Source organism: Bombus vancouverensis, chromosome 1 (genome assembly GCF_051014615.1).
Source record: "Bombus vancouverensis nearcticus chromosome 1, iyBomVanc1_principal, whole genome shotgun sequence".
Lineage (NCBI taxonomy): Eukaryota > Metazoa > Arthropoda > Insecta > Hymenoptera > Apidae > Bombus > Bombus vancouverensis.
The window spans coordinates 14,259,834-14,277,564 of NC_134911.1; the positions used below are offsets into that span (position 1 = coordinate 14,259,834).

Genomic DNA, 17,731 nt, shown 5'->3' on the forward strand with positions numbered 1-17,731 from the left:
GATCAAATGACAATATGTTGTATTTCATCACACAAGAATGTAAAATGGTATAAAAAATTAGCATTTGAACTTTTATTAAATACAGCTGTTATAAATGCTTGGGTAATGCATAACAGTGTAAAAAATAATCCTATTTCATTAATAGAGTTCAAAAAACGATTAGTCATTTATCTATCACATTGTCAGGATGAGAGGTTTCAAAATTTATCTCGTGAAATTGTAACCATTAAGAAACGTCATGAAATTAAAAAGAGAGAGGGTAAATTGGTATCAGTAAGAAAACGTTGCATTTCTTGCTATAAAGAAAACGTTAAAACCTTTGGTACCGAACTAGCACGAAATAAGACAAAACGAGTAGCAACATTTTGTGCTGATTGCCCTAATGAGCCTCATTTATGTTTGACATGTTTTAATAAAGAACATCGTAACACACCATTTTAACCATAAACTACATGTATCAAAATATTGGATTTGTTCTATAATGTTCCACTTGTTTTATAAATACATCATTTTTCATCAATCCTATTGTAAGATACGTTTTCTATATATATTTTATGTATATATGTATAAGAAAACCTTACTTAGTACAAAATCGCGTGAAAGCTATGCAGCCTGGAGCACATTATTTATTAATTTTATATTTATTTTTTATTTGCATTATAATTTTAGAGATAACATTTAATGTTTAGTTTCGAATTTGTTTTTTATTATATTTTGTTATGTAAAAAATTTGTTATCTAACAATTATGTACAAAATAGTTGAATTAAGTTTCATTAGTAATTGTCATATTTTCTTTAAATAATAATTATAAAAATTGTGACATGAATAATCTTTTTATCTTCTTTTCCCAATAAGGTATAAAAACGAATTAAATTTATTCAATTACAAAATTCTTAGATTTACAAAGATAATTATTTGGTTACAGATTCCAAAATTTATAATTATGGCTTATTCAAAAATTTTGAGCGTAATATAACAAATGATTAAAGTCGTTCTTAATTTTCAAAAATTGAGTTCTATTAGATTCATAATTAGGTTCAAACTTAAATAAAATATATTCACTTCATTACATTCTCAATATCGTTCAGCATTCATTTTTAAGGTATTTAAATTTTGCACGTAGTTCACTATTAAATTTTGTTAACACGCCACAATTTTTATGATACCAATATGCAACTATATTATCTTTTTATGAGAAAAAACTTGGTGATTTTATGTATAATGTATTATACCTTACGTTATACATTAACTATTTCTGTGAAAATAATTTTATACCGTTTATATAAAGGCAACGTTACAAGGCCCCGAATTTTTAAATTCGGATGATATAGAGCTTACAGTAATTTTTTAATTAAGTTTTATACATGTGTTTTCCTACTTCATATTTTAACTTCTTAATTTGTTCACTGCCTTTCATATTAAAAATGTATGACCGAAATAGTAACATGGCAGTGAAAATTTGCTAATTCAATATTTATAACACGTTATTAAACTTTTAAGTTCACATGGACGGCAATCGCTTTCCTATATGGTACTTGTGTATAACCATGACAAAGTTGCTTGTATAAATCTATAAATAATAAAGAGTTCCAACAAAGTAATGTACAACTGCCTTCAACAATTAACATTGAATTCAATAACTGTCTATTTGTATAATAGTTCAATGAGTTTGTTTCACTTCTAATAATTGCGGATAGTTTTCAACTATGTTCAATAAAATCCCATCAATGTATGCCCTTAATTGTGTATTGACCTCTTGTTGCTCCTTTAAAGCTTGTTTTACCTATAATAATTTAATAATTATTGTAATGATATAATGTAATAATCGATATAATTAAGTTTAAATTATACATATACACATTTATAACTTAATATGTACATACTTCAGATATACTACACAGTCCACCATTATCTTCAGGAAGCTGATCGTCCATCTGTAAAAAACACAAATTGTAAAAAGGAGAATAAAATGCGAGATTAAATATTTATATTAGTTATTTGATAAAGAATTATGTTTTCTATAAAAATAACGAGTATAACATACTTGATCTTGGTTCATCCCAGCTAATAATTCTACAGCAAGGCTAGGTCCTTTTTCAGTAGAATTATTACAGGGGTTTAACATTAAAAGTTCACGGCCTGCCTGCAGAGCCGCTGCAGCTTGTAATTCATCTCGGGATTCTTCCAAACCTTATTAGAAAAAATTCAAAGAATGTATAATTTTTCATAATATTATCGCGAACAATCCTAATCAATTACTCGTAAATAATCTTGATCAAAAACGTACTTTTATTACGAGCCCGAAGTTGTGCCACTTCTTGCATTAATTCCTCTATTTTTTGTTGATCTTCGACTTTCATAGAAAGTTCTTCTCTAATAGCTTCAAGTTGATAGTGAGTTTCGTTAGCCCGGCTTATGGCTTGTCGCTCACTCTCGCGAACGGTATCTATTTCTCTCCTAGCCTCTTCGAGATCATTTTCTAACCGACTTTTCTCTCCCTTAACCTTTTCGAGTTGTTCGCGTAACCTTCCTATTTCATCTCTTAAATTAGTTCCTTCTAATTCTATCGCTTGCAATTTGATGGCATAATTTTCTAGTTGCAATTGTCGTTCGCGTTCTAAACGGCTTGCCCATTCTCTATGTCTTCGTTGTTCCGCCTAGGATACAATTATAACATATTATAAATTTACAATATATAATATATACACAATAATTATCAACTATATTATAATGAATGTTATAATTAATGAGTTACCTGAAGTCTTTCTTCAGCCCTCGTTTCAGCATCTTTGGCAGCTTCTTCTAACATTAGTATTCGTGCTTGCAACATAGCATTTTCCTGTTTTGCCCTAGCATACCGTTCTTCCCCGACCGATTGAGTGTCTACTAAAGCATGCATTTGTTCTTGAATCATTTGAACCTGAAAAAATACAATATACTTTAAAATTATACTTAATTTTTAATTGGATAATTGTTTCAAATTATTCCTTTAATTATATATTAGTGCTTTACATGATTTAATGCTCGAAGTTACGAACATAATTTTCAAAAGACATAGCATAGAAGTACATAAAGAAACCTAATCTGTTGAAGGTAAAGATGATAATTTCGAGTTTAAAACCCTGTGCACGTATGCGTTCACACTATAGACTTCGTCAGCCAGTGATTCTCAAGCCGAAACAATTAAATCCTATTAATATTATGCTTTATTGCATTAATATTACGCTAATTTTTATATAACAAAATTTAAATATCGTTATGAAACCTAAGTATTAATCACCAGAAATAGTTTCAAACAATCTCATTTTAAATTCAATACGTTCTTTACAAATCTATAATTAATTCATACCATATGTTTAATAAGCACCACTGTCTTCAATTCTAGAATACCAGACATAAATGCGCATGTAATGTAAATTTACCCTGCTATGAAACTGAAAGACATTTCTGTTTTACACGATAAAATCTCCATCTTTATAAAAAATGTTATTATTATATTATTATATTAATGTCACGTAATTATGTTGATTAGCTAAATAAAATTCAAATTCCATTAACAGAAGTAAGGAGTTCATTGACAGTATAACAGAATGAACATTCTTTCGCCCTTCAATAATTCCTCAGACGCGTTCATCGCAACTACAAAGGAACTACCATTCTAATTCTCACGTAACTATTACTTCATTTAAACTAAAAATTGAGAGTAAACGAGTAGATCGTAATTCTGATACGTCCAATTCATTTTTTCTATACGGCTGCTATCTACTTTTCTGTTATGTTATCAATTTTTCATTTTATCATTAATCAGTATATCAGTTTTTACTAATCGATTATAGTAGCAATAATGTATTAAGAAAAAATTATTACTAACGATAAGCACTGCATAGCTACTATGGATGCTATAAAAGATATTCAATTAAATTATGAATTATCATAAATATAATTGTTACTAAAAATACCTATGTTTGAATTACAGTGCCGTGCAAATGTTTCCGGCCAATTATATTTTTCACTTTAGATTCCGAAATTTCCGGTATTTCCAAAGATTTTAAGGAATATTATACAACCATATACTAGTATTTATATATTTTACTATGTTTTTTTTATTTATCATACACTTCTATTTACTATCTTTTATTTATCATGCCCAATAGGATAATTTAAAATTTTTTCAGATATCACTTTTGGAATACAAAGTAACAAATTTATCTATCCGAAAATTGTTAATGATACATTTGATGTTCAGTTTACATTCAATGTTACGTTATCATTATCATAATATTCATAAGAAATGAATAAATCATATGTGGAAAATGATCTGTGATGATCTCAATATACTATCTTACTTGCTCGGTAAGCCGAGGACCACGACGACGAGGTAGTCGACTACCGCGAGAAGACGGCTGTCCGACAAATTGAAACTGGCCTTCCCATAAATCATATTCGAGGCCGGCTCCAGGTCCAGGAGACGGCCCCTCCCCGGAAGTTATTCGATTATCACGATCGTAACGTTCGATCGCACCTGTGTCTGTTTGCTCATCGTAATTGTTCGAATCCATTCTAATTCGTGATCTCTCACGTCACACCTGTGTCAGGTAGACTCGTCATCCTCTTTGACTAATCCGATACAGGAGATTATTCCGTTAGAACGACGTGAAGGCACGCCGGTTCCCTATCCATCCTCTTCTACGGTCAACAATTCTTGTCACTAACCTAACCTCGAAATTTCATGTGTCCAAGTACACAACAATAGGTAAATATCGAGAATAAACACGAAGACAATCTAAGATGTACAGAGAGAAGCACAACACTACGCGCACATCCGTTTCTTTGGGCGTACTTCGAATATAATCGGTCGTCTCAATCGCCCACTGTAACCTGGGAGTAGCCGAGAGGCTATTTGTGAACTCCATACTACGTATCGACTAACTCCACTGAATGTATACACATATCGTACGTGGCATGTTATACTGAACAGAATTTCGCCCACCCCTACGCATGCCTTAGAAATCCAATTAAAGCCAATAGAATGTATTTTGTGTGCTTCTTTCTACCTACTAATGAAGTAGAAAATGTAAATGTTTTTCTCATTTAGTATATAGTTTCATAAAAGGAATAATATAATAATGAATTAAAGTTATCGGAATTTGAAATTATTAAGTAAATAGTGTATTATATTACAAACCATTTTGTTTTAATTGTAAATGATATTCCTCCGATTAGTAACGCATATTTATGTCATTATTAATTTACATATGTAGTGCGATAGTTTTAATAAATATAGAAAACTATGTACGCCCCAGATCATTTTACAGATGCATGGTTTGTGTTACTATCAAACAGATTTGACGTCAAAATTATCTGTGAAACATCGTACACGTGACTAAGAGCTACTTCCATGAACAGGCCATTATCATTATAAACAAATCGTATATACATGTATAAATGACTACAAAATTTACGTTTTAAATGAACAAAGGTTTAAACGAAGATAGTAGTATATTATAAGTTTATATTATAAGTTTATTCAATTCAGAAAGAAAATTTTTTTCTGTAACCTCTTATATTTATAGAGTTGTATCAACTGAATGAGTCTATTAAAACTTATTCGTATAAGATTGTGTATAATCTTACGTATGGAATCAATACTTCAGTGGAAAAGTATCTCATGATCCTTGGTCTTCATTACATCAAATCTGGAACCCGAAGTCCACCCGAATCTTTTAATTTCTTATAAACAGTACATGCGAGATAACCAATCACAACAAGAATAATAAAAAAATTTATAAAAGGCCAACTTCTCCACTCAATAATTCCGTCAGATTGTAATCTAGTACATGTCATACTTTATTTCAAATTAATTTCCGATAAACTTGTTAATTTTTACGTTTCTGTTTTATTTGTTAACACCTGACTAATTTAGTTCGTCAAAGATTTTATATAACAACTAATAAATTTTATCATCTCGTATGCCGATCGTATTTGTCTATCGAGCTCAGTGTTGCATTTGTTTATTCGATGAAAAAATGTATTATGCATTTTATTATGTATTTTAATAAACTTTATGCTTATTTTACGAGTCATCGTGAGTCATGATTCATGACTTTATTCGTTCGTATCATCTAATGAAGTAGTTATGTTTAGTTTTCTAAAACCAAGAGTTTAATTAGTTCGATTGAATATCTTAACACGGTTCTTTTTATTGTGCCCCATCATTGTTCACGCGTTTCTATAATTGTTTCATTTATACCAACTTATTCTATAAATCTCTTTAATTTACTTTTACTCTCGTGAAGATATATTCAGTTTTCCTTACGCGAACAATTAAAAATCGCGTAAGCATTACATAACAGAGTACATAAAACTACATACTAATTTATCTTTTTATGAAAGTTAAATATGTGTAATTTTTTATTCGAGGTTCAAAAATGAATACGATACAAAACCACAAAACAATATTTTCCTCGCTACTTCACTCTATTATTATAACAATAGATGGTTTATTGTTGCGATAAAATTTTTTATAAATTTTATATGTTCATGTTATAAAAATATACACATTAACAGAGCGTCTAAAATCACTTCTATATCAAATGTATAATGTCATAGTAAATGGTTGTTTTTAATAACTATAAAGAAGTAACAAATTCTGGAATTCTGTTTTATCCAATGAATTAACGGACTTCATTAATTCCGTGTTTTGATTACACTTGTCTAACTCGAGAATCTTATTTGTCTTCATTAAGAAGCAGTATTAAACCTGTAATAAATATATCGGTTTATGAATAACGTACAATTTGATGCACGATAAAACATGCAATTGAATTTACATCAAGTACAGACATCACGCCTCTTAATAAAATGAGTTACCTTACTCTTATGCAATTCACTCATTTACTCGTAATTGTACAATTTCTTCCTCTAGTTATCGCAATTATTATCTGTTCGCCTATAAATTTGTAGTATTATGTGTAATATGTAAACAGTGAAGTACCAAGAAAAGGTGTAAACATCGAAAGTTTTCTTGATATGTATTAAATTTAAATTCCTTGAATTTTTATTTTTATTATTCGATTTTTATCGCTTGTCGATATTGCTTATGTGATATTTTTTTTATTAAATCTTGATCACTTGATTTCTGTTTTTATTCAACTTTCATGGTTCCAAGTAGCAACCGATCGGGAAACTTCTTTCATGGACGTACCAGATATATCTGTAGCAACATTGACTTTATTCTCCGACGAATATTCTATGATACTTTCATTTCTACTTCTGTCCCATATACAGTCCGACTGATTTCCATGTTGACGATCCTCGCATCCATCGCAGATAATATTGTAATCTCTATCGAGTGGATCAGTTACATCAGAATATAGAACAAATTCAGCGGGATAATTCTGTTTCGCATCCCTTTTTCTGTCCGCGGTCTACAGGTTCAGAAAGATCACCGTTTTTAGGGGTTGTCCGGTCAGGAAATCGTTTTTTTTAAAGGACCCTGTCCCCACGATTATAATCCTGGATGTGAGAAATGTTTGTGCTCTCTATTTATTATTAATCTTCTAAAACGCACTCCATTTTTTAAATTATATCTACTCGAAATTAATTGGAAATATCTTTACGTTTATCGTTTACACCAATCACTATCTTTCATTTTTAATATTATCACTATTTACGTCTCTATACATTTATGATTATTTATGATTATGATTGTACTCATTGACAGTTAAAATAATCGTGGAATATCTAGAAAAAGGGTTCAAGATTTGTAGAACAATTGATTTATCTATCTATATAGAAATAAATCTAAAACTCAGTCCTGTGAAAGCAATAATGACTGTCAGTTTCAATATTACAATGAACTAACTTCCTCCTATTTGTAATGTCTAGTATTAGTACAACTTTATCATTGTAGACACATCTTCCTGCTTTATTGTTCACTGACTTTCACACCTTTAACAAAACAAACACCTTTTACAAATAGAAGCAAGTTAGTTATTAATGATACCGGAACTATGATTTTGCTGTAACTAATTTGAATTGCCTTTCGAATCGAAAGAATTCATAAGTAAGTGCTTCACAACCCAAAAATCTTGAATCATTTCTTTTGAACGCTCTCTATTTAATTTTGTAACGATCCGTAATTAACCGGCGTTTATGCTTTTAAAACAATCGCGGTAGCGTAACGTTAGTGGGGAAAAATGACAATAAAAAATAAACTACAATTACGCAACAACCGGAAGCCAGATTTACCTGCGCTGGTTGCACTAAGGTGGGCAGCCTGGCGTTTAATCTTCGCCGACTATCACGAGACAGGGATCGATAGAAAATAATGCTAACGACGCACAGCAACAAAAAGACCAGTAACACAATGCTGAACCAAGAGGAACCTTTCGATTCTTGGGATACCTCGTTACAGTAAGGCGGTGAATAAAACGCGCCAGGATGATACGGATAAGGACCGTACGGATTCAAATGTGGATAAGGCGGCGGATAATAAATATAAGGTGGTGGATGTGGTGAATGTTGCTGATGGAATCTGACATCATCTGTAGGATTTTCGGTTGGAGATCTTGATCGAGGTGGTGATCGGCAGGGTGTGATAGTAGCACACATCTAAGATCCTGATGATTTATAAAATTCCTTTTCTCTCATCACACATTAAATTTGAAATACGTTCTCTGCAAATTCGGCAAAATCTTAGATTTTACTCTTGTACTGTAAGAGCGATAATTTTGTTTGGAAATAATTACAAACATAAGGTTAAACGTCATTTCGCATGGATGAATTTTGACATGATTAATATTCTAAGGAAATTTTATATCGATATTGATCTTTGGCTGAGGAACTTCAGATACATGAAGTGTTGTGATATTATGGAAAGCTATGTAGTACTTACTAGGTATCAAATCGAATCTAAGTTAATAATTGGTAACAATGGTACTTACTCTATGATTGAGATCAATGACATCATCCTCAAGGGAGACATCGCTGTACATATCGTCCGCGGGATCACAGTTGGAGCCTCTACCAGAGCTATTGAAGCTGCCGCTTCGATAAAGTTGGCTATAAAAAAAGTAAATAGAATAACCAAATATCAAATTTTAATAAACGCAAAATACTGAAACCTCAATTTTATTTAAAATTTTGACTCGATTGAATTAAATTTTTCTGTCTGAAAACCATAAACGTTCGATATTTTGAATACGATAATACGATACGAAATTACGATACGATTGAATACGATATTAGCAATATAATCACATTTTCGAAACAGGATACCGTTGGAAAAAAATGAAATGTCGTAAGAGGATAAATATAGATAACGAAGTAAAACGTATATTTGAAGCATTTATGGAAGCGTAAAAGGAAATAAGATGTGGAAGTGCGTGTGCAGGCAATGCCCACGCTTTAGAAAGTCTGTCGTTTTGCGTTTCGTGAAAGGAACGACTTGAAAATTATCAGTTGAATAAGGACACCCTGGAAGGTTCTTTCTATGAATTGTAAATTCTCCGCTGTTGAGTTACATCGTTGCTATTGTTATCTCGTGACGTCAACTCACCAACTCCAGAGATGAAATACGTAAAAATATCTTTTGCTAGTTTTTATAGATACCTTTCCGTGTTTAACAAATTCAAGAATACACAAAATATCTGGTTTCGTCCGCGTAAATTTTATATTTTTTTTTTAATTTTAATTACTAATTGAACCGTTCAAAGGGTTGACTTCACTACTTTTATATAATTTCATTAATTTTCTTTCTACTTCTTGTTTTGTGGAGTTAATCGGTTTAGCAAATGATTACAGCGGTTCTCAAGCTATCGTTAAAATAGGAAAAACGATTTACGTAACACATAGTATGTTGTTATCGTAAGAAAAAAGAAACGAAATATGAAATTAACGGTTTGTTCTTACCTTGCTAATGCATTGGAACTAAGTCTCTTCCTTCCGGAACTGAAAAAAAAAAAGATAACATGACCGTGAAAAATATGCCAAGATATTGTTACGCAATAGAACTTTTCGCTACACAAGTGTTAGACTTAACTTAGAACACTGTTAATGAATTTCAGCTATCAATCACTCTCCCCTTCAACACGTACATCTGATCTTACAATTATTTATTTCAATTTCAAAATCATGAATCCTATAAAACTTTCGAGTAAACTAGCATCGTGTCTGCTAAACGAGTAAATACCTAAATCCAGTCAAATTACAATTTCTATAAATGAACCAAATGCCTATATAGTCGAATAGAACAGATGAAGGCCAAAATTAGTTACGAAATAGTAAACGATGCCAACAAGGTATTAAGTATATATATTTATTACCTATAATTATAAAAGATGAACAACAAATTGATCGATTCTATTCTGATATAATTGGCAAGCGTACAATGTGCAACTGAAATTGTAATTTTCCACATACGGTGATTCATAAAGGTATTTGAACACTTATCATAGACAATTTTTATGAATATATTGTGTCCATTATATGAAACTTTTTAAAATTTCATTCACACCATCACGAGCCACGACTTTTTGTGATTATATTGATAAAATGTAAAACCAATCCGAAAATGTATGTAGAAATTACAATATAATGAAATTTCAAAATGTTTCGTATATATTATAACACATAATTTATGCATAAGAAGTTTCGTCAATCCATATATGTAGACGTGGACAAGACTCACATATGTTGTTTATTTATACTTTTTCTGCTTTAATACTCAATAATAAACGTAGAAATAGAAACGTTTAATTCACGAAAACGCTTTCTTCTTTCTTCCACCTCGTTTCTCCTAATAGTCGGTTCAAATCATCCGAGACCAATTTTACCAGATACGAAGAACACCACTAACTTGTTTATTTATAAGTCTGATGTCACGACTGATGAACAGTGAACAAATTGTAAACACGGTACTGTTAGTTACAACTACACAGACCGAGTAATTGTCTTTGTAAAGTGAATATTATCTAGGAAAATTCTTATGACGCAACATAGAATGCAGAAGCATTGTGTACGTTATCTTAATATTGTTCCTAGCACTGTACTATTGGTAAGAACTTCCGCCATGTCCTACAGATCGTTATAGACATGTTCCTGGAAAAAATTTTAACGAGTTTCTTGTAGATAACTCCAGGATACCTCTCTTTGGGAATTAAACCAGTTTCTTATCTGCCTCGGTCTATTAACACGACCAGACAACCGTAATTTATCAGACGATTTCACAAGAGCAATTTTTCGCACGGTAACCTCGTCATTGTTCCATCTTTCGAATCGAAGGAAATTCTCCCGCGGCGAATTAAATCTAACACACGACGATTATAGTATCAGCGGCGCGTAAACTTCGTTTTTGCATGCCGTCTAACTTTCGTGCTACATTCCAAGAGCTTTCTTTCAACCAGGACTTATTGCAGACATAATTTACCTTGTCTTTTATGTATAACTGTTGCTTTGCATACTTAGAGGCTCGAATTGAAAAGTTAAGGTACCTATTTGTACCGAACACTTGAAAGTTTGTATTCAGAAATACAAATGCAAAATTATTATTTTCAAATGCGTGAATATTTGAAATACTTAACGTTGAAATTCAGTATACTCGAAAAATTTTTATTTGTTTGAATAATATACATATTACAATTTTTAAAAGATAAATATTTTTGAAATAGCAGCCTCAAGCAGATATAGGACACGAACCTATCTCAATTACTTGAGTAAATTAAACTTTTTCACTAAGATTCTCATAAAACGAACAGAATACGAATTGTAGGATTTATAATTCCGAATAGGAAGACGTTTGGAATTTTTGCAAGAAAAAAAGTGAAGAAATCTTACCACGGAGGAGTTCGTCTAAGTGACGTTCGTAGCCAAGAATGCCTTCCTATGGTTGAATTGGGGCTTCTTGGATTTCTAATTAAAACAGAACAAAGGAGCTTTAAGAATATTTGTAGCTGTATTTAGAAATCCTAATAATAGTATGTATATTGTTTACTAATAAACGAGTAAGATACGCTATAAACACTTCATTAATTCCATTAATTAACAGATAAGCATCTTACGATGTTAAATGAAGGTATTAAATTAACAATTTACAAAAATGTATACCATCTACATTATCTATAAATTAGTGCATTGTATCACGTTGTCATGATAAAGCACATAAATCTCAATTATGACTAACATTGAATGGCTTTACGTACGTACATACATCTCGAAACCTTCTAAACTCAGATTTCAATTTCTTGTGCCAATTATTATAATTTTGTTGATGGTTTCAGTTTTAATAATGATAAGAAATAAATATGGTGTATATATATATATATATATATACGAGATATTATATACTCTTAGATATAATTATATCGAAGGTGATTACATATACAAGGTAACAGAATATACGCAGTACAGTTCGGAAGAAAATAGGAGGAATTATACGTATTAATAATTCCGGAAAACGCAGAAAATAATAAGATGTTCAGTTATTTTCTCTTTTTACGTGAAAGTTTTTTGTCTACACATCACATCCACCTAGCGAAACATTGATCTAATCGTGAGAATAGATCTGTCCGAATGATACTCATATAAAATGTGAGAAAAGCTGTATTAAGTTTCGACGTACAAAATACAATACGTACACGCAGTTTCGCAAGGCAAATAATTTAGTGCCTGACGTGAAAACCAAACACATTTCGGTGCAGCAGTTTTGAAATAAGCATAATATAATATGAATATTATATTATCAAAAATTTTCATTTATATAGATCGTTATTTCAAACAAATGTCAAAATGTCATTCGATACGTTTCAATAAAGAAACGTATTATATTTATTATATCTATAATATTATTTCTTCATGTTAAAGATTTAAGAAAAAAGATGTGCCTGTCGTTATTCTAAATAATACTTTACTAAATAATCTTCCTTTCCTTTATTAGAGTCTAAATTGAATGTATCTGTTACATTTTATACACCACTGTTCTCTATTAATTTATTATTCCAACGATTCAAACAAGAGAACAAAATTAAACGCAGATAGTATTGCCAGAAATCACAAAATGCAATTATCTTCTTAATTATCCTGATCGTTCTTTTAAAAGTTTCACAGGCATACCTGAATTATAAATAGACTATAAACATTTATACAAATTTTTTTATCAATATAATTAAAAAAATGAGATCCAAATAGAGATTTGGTTCATTTAATAAATATTATAACGTGTGTTTGCCTTTAATATTTTACATACTTTTTCATATTTCACGTACTTTGCAAATTTTTGCATCTTCCAATTTTCCATAAATATATAAAAATTCGCAGTCTACTTATAAACACAATTATTTCATTAATTCATATACGTGTGCCTAACGACCAATGCACCCTCTACAGGTCACGTCCGGAATCTAAGTTTGTCGAACTTAAAAATGTTCGCGCGCAAAATGTACTTCGATCTCTCCAAACCAGTATAGATACTATCGATACTATCGCGCAAAAAAACGATCAATATACAGGTAGTACGTATATATAGAAACAGAGAAGGCAACGAACTTACTTGACAGTATTGTTTCCTGTGGGTGAGGGTGCAGAACTGCTACCACCTGGTGATTCCACCCCGTCATCAGCGTCACCCTCAACAGCTCCAAACGCCTCGTAGCTTTCCTCTTCCTCGTGATTTTTCGCAGATTTAACGTTACAGGATGACGCAGAGGCATCGGCGTGTTCGAGACTAGCGGAATAATGCCCGGAGTCTTGGAGATTCGGATTGATGAGATTATGCAGGTCGACGGACATAGAAAGCGAGGGCGGACCGCTTTGGCTCCATTCGACGGCACCAGGAGCTCCGTTTACGTGACCACCCTCGTCCTCCACGCGATATGATTGGCGGGTGCTCGGTAAGATGGCGTCACCATCACGAGCTACGTCACTGTCAGACACGACGACACGTGATGTAGCCACGCTGTTAGCTGGCGAGACATTTACACCGGGCGAACGGGAGCTTACCATCCTTCGTTATCGGCCAGATTGGAGCCGAAGCTCGGTGAACAACGAGAACGGAGGGATGCTCGAGCTCCTTTAATCGCCGACTACCTCGCCAGTAAAACCGGTCGTTACTGAAAAACGTTCTTAATGAGTCAGACGGTCTGGAACTGCAAGAAAGTAAGACTGATCGCTTCTAGAAAAAATGACATGAAATGTAACACGATCTTCGTTTTATCTTCTTAGCTAAGGATTCAACGGCTAACTAAGCTAAACTAGATTAATACACTAAATTTGAAAACATTTGCTTCAATTACATCTATACAAAAAAATTTTCATCAAAACCTAAGCTAAGCTAATTGCACAGCTTATTGAGAATCCACTGAGAAGCTAAAACGAATTTGCACCTTCACATTTCGGATGATCACCGTGGATGAATCATCTGTGAAACATGTGAAAGATGGCAACCGGAATACGTTTAACAGTTCAATTCATCCAAAGTAGAGATTGATTTTGTTTACTGGTCACTTTGGAAAACGCGGATGAAAACAATATTTTCATGAAATGAATCATTCAAAAGTATAAATTCGGCTAAGCTACCTGAAAAATATCTCTCCGAAGCAGTCTAGTCCGACCTTAAGTGAGTAAGATCGTTCGCGAATAAAAAGATGAAATGAAAAGTAACATGATCTTCGTTTTATCCTTTTAACATTCTTGACCGGTGAACTAACGGCAAGCTTCTCCTCCAAGGAAGAAGGAGATAACGATATTTTGTACCGGTAAGAACGCTTCTCCTAACTTTACGGAGCAATGAGTTTACAATCTATGTGAATGTGATTTAATGAATATGCAACGTTAATACAACTTAGGGACCGACAAAAGCGTGAGAACCGAGCGCACTAACAATAAGTCATGGTACACTGAGTCAAACTTCAACTACATGAGAAAAGTCCAAGTAACTAAGTGTTTACATACATACGTACTACGTATGTAGGTAATGTATTAAGGTATATTTGCATAGTTCAAGGTCAAGAAATATGTATCTTTTTTCTGTTTTCCCTTTTTTTAACGAAAGCAGAATTCAAAAAATGTTATTCATGTTAGATCGCACGTGAGATAAAAGGGAAAATTCTGACAGCATTTTCTGTTCGTTCTACTGACTCGTAAAAGAAATGTATGCCAGACATGACTGTGACAAACGTGTATGTATTCAGTAACATAGGAGAATGACTGATTGAGGACAGTAAAAAGAAATATAACCATACGTTCCATGGTGAGTCATCTTTTTGAAGGATTTGAAAAAACCAGAAGATAAAGACTGTCATTAATTTTATGTTACAACATCAAGATTTGTTTTAAATAAGTGCTCAATGAAATAATGTTTATTGTATACCATGTTAAAAATTTCATTGATTTGTCAAAAGAAATAATATTCAATAATATTTATATGTACAATATAAGTGCTTAACACGAATTTAACGGTATTAAATGAAATAATCATGGATCATTTATATCTTACAGTTTATCTTGTACTCGATCATGTGTCATTAATTTAAACGATTTTCATATCCGTGTTGAGTGTGCCTTATACATGTAAAATGAAGCCATACTAATTAAGATAGTCAAAGAGACAATCACGAAAGGGAACATCATTCGGTAAAAGTGTACTTTAATAATCGCGATATCATCGGATATTGCTGTTTCAAAAGCAGCCCGAAACATTTTACTTTATATATTGGGTTGACAACCAAGTGATTACGGATTTTGTCATTACCACCTAATATAGAAACCAATAGAATCTTTTCACTAATACAAATACTAATTTAAAAATATCTGTTCTAACATGCGTTTCGCTTTTTTAGTAAAAATGCAAGTTATTCGAACGAGATGCATTTTGCAATTCTATTCCAAATACCGAATACATTATTTATTTAAAATAATAATATTTCTTTTTTCTAATTTAAAATTACAACCATAAATTGATATGAAAATTATCAAAATTACAAAATTTCAATCATACAAATTATATGAAATAAACCATCTGCATGTAATGCCTTGCATACTATAAAAAGGAAACGATATAAGTAATATAACACCGCGATTTTAGTGATTCCAGATCGTCTTACAAATATGTTGCTGCGATTCGCTGTTTCAATTGTCATTTTGGTAACGAAGGTTTTGAAGGTTTCTTAGATGCATGTGCTAATATTATCGATAAATTTTGCAATCGTTTAGATAAATTAGTGACATTAGTCTTTTATTATTACTTATCTACAATGCAACTGTATAATAATTAAATAATTATACTTAAATTTTCACAATACTTTTAGTTACATGTTAAGAAACTATTAGTTCGAACGTATAAATTGTCTTAATTTACTTTATTTATGAAATTTTCTATAATTGTTATTTTTTTATATTTTTGTCCTATACATAAATGAATACACGGTGTGCTGCTTTGAATACAAACATCTTTATTAGCATTATTACGACTAGTTACGAAAATTATCCACGAGATAACTGGCGTCTCGGTTTCCAGGTACTTGTCACTCGGAACGGAATGCGTAGATGCGTTTCGAATCGCCAGGAGATTCCAGTACGCTATTTAGAGCAAGCTCGAAAGTGTAGACGAAGAATATATTTAACGCTCAGCGTATAATACCTCTAACCTTAATTATAATGACACGGGAGTATCGTTAACTTTGTCATTATTCAGGCTTTGATGAAAGTAATATGGTTCTCTTTTTTTACAAACTCTCTTAACTTACTGAAATATATGCTTCATAATGATTAACGTGGATATTCAACGTTTCGCGATTACGAAAATCGCTTCTATCAATTATTCGTTATTGCATACGAAATATTATTCAAAATATCATTTGTTACTTAATGAAAAAGGAAAATATAAATATCACGTTTTCCTGTCTATTAAATAGTTATCTTCAATGTACCTAAGTAGCGTTATTTATTGATCAACCATTGCACAAAACTTATTTAGTGATAACCTACAAAGGAATGATATACAAATTTTGGTATTTAAAAATGAAATGAAAATACTACATTTGATTTAGCATAATTCATTGAAATAATTGATGTTTCGTTCCCGTTAGTATTCATTTCACATAATGTATTTTTTGTAGTATTCAGAGGGTGAGAATTTTAGAAAGAAACATCAAGATGTTCCTTGCATTGTTGCTCGTTCGTTGACTCACCTTGAACCGAACCGATAGGTAATTCCAAAAAAATGCAGAGAAATTATGTTCACTGATGTATACGAGATGAAGTTTTTCAACTTAGAATAATCGGTCGCAATGGAGTGAATGAGTTAATTATGTACGCTTGAATGCGGAACGTATAGAACATAAAGAAGAATGAAAAATCCGAGGCAGATGCACCTTTCTAGCTGTCACCTGAAGTAAACACCTGTATACACTAAGCCATGATCAGGTAATAGACGCACACAAAAAAACGTCACAGCAACTATCTCTGGTGCAGACAGGTACGTCCACGAAAACACGTAGTTAAATCCACAGTATCGAGTTCGAGGCAACAGATGCATGAACACTACCGTCTTATGGCAATCGCGAGCAAACTAAACGAAAGCACAACCGAATCGTAACAGTAACGCGAAAACGAACGAAACGATCAGCCAAGAGGAGCCGTGGCAGGTACGCATGCGCAACGAAACAGGAATGTTCGTGAATACACGAATACGTTTACTACACCTATATACATCACACTAAACATCACGGTCGTACC

The 17,731-nt window shown here is 32.0% G+C and overlaps 1 protein-coding gene across 5 annotated transcripts; it reads right to left on the reverse strand.

Moving 5' to 3' along the window:
• Positions 1 to 677: 677 nt before the first annotated feature.
• nuf (rab11 family-interacting protein nuf) lies at positions 678 to 17,676 on the reverse strand. 5 transcript variants are annotated; one of them, XM_033328108.2, is made up of 11 exons: positions 17,368 to 17,676; positions 13,997 to 14,106; positions 13,548 to 13,919; positions 11,837 to 11,911; positions 9,914 to 9,952; positions 8,947 to 9,064; positions 2,757 to 2,921; positions 2,289 to 2,658; positions 2,046 to 2,191; positions 1,885 to 1,935; positions 678 to 1,784 (listed from the first exon to the last, which is right to left on the reverse strand). In XM_033328108.2, exons 3-11 carry the CDS (start codon positions 13,784 to 13,786, stop codon positions 1,662 to 1,664), a joined length of 1,326 nt encoding a protein of 441 aa, XP_033183999.1. In that variant the 5' UTR covers positions 13,787 to 13,919; positions 13,997 to 14,106; positions 17,368 to 17,676; the 3' UTR covers positions 678 to 1,661. The 5 variants fall into 5 exon arrangements, with proteins under 5 accessions (XP_033183999.1, XP_033183998.1, XP_033183995.1 ...); XM_033328107.2 differs by having other exon boundaries at positions 17,185 to 17,676; XM_033328104.2 differs by having other exon boundaries at positions 13,548 to 14,106.
• Positions 17,677 to 17,731: the final 55 nt, after the last annotated feature.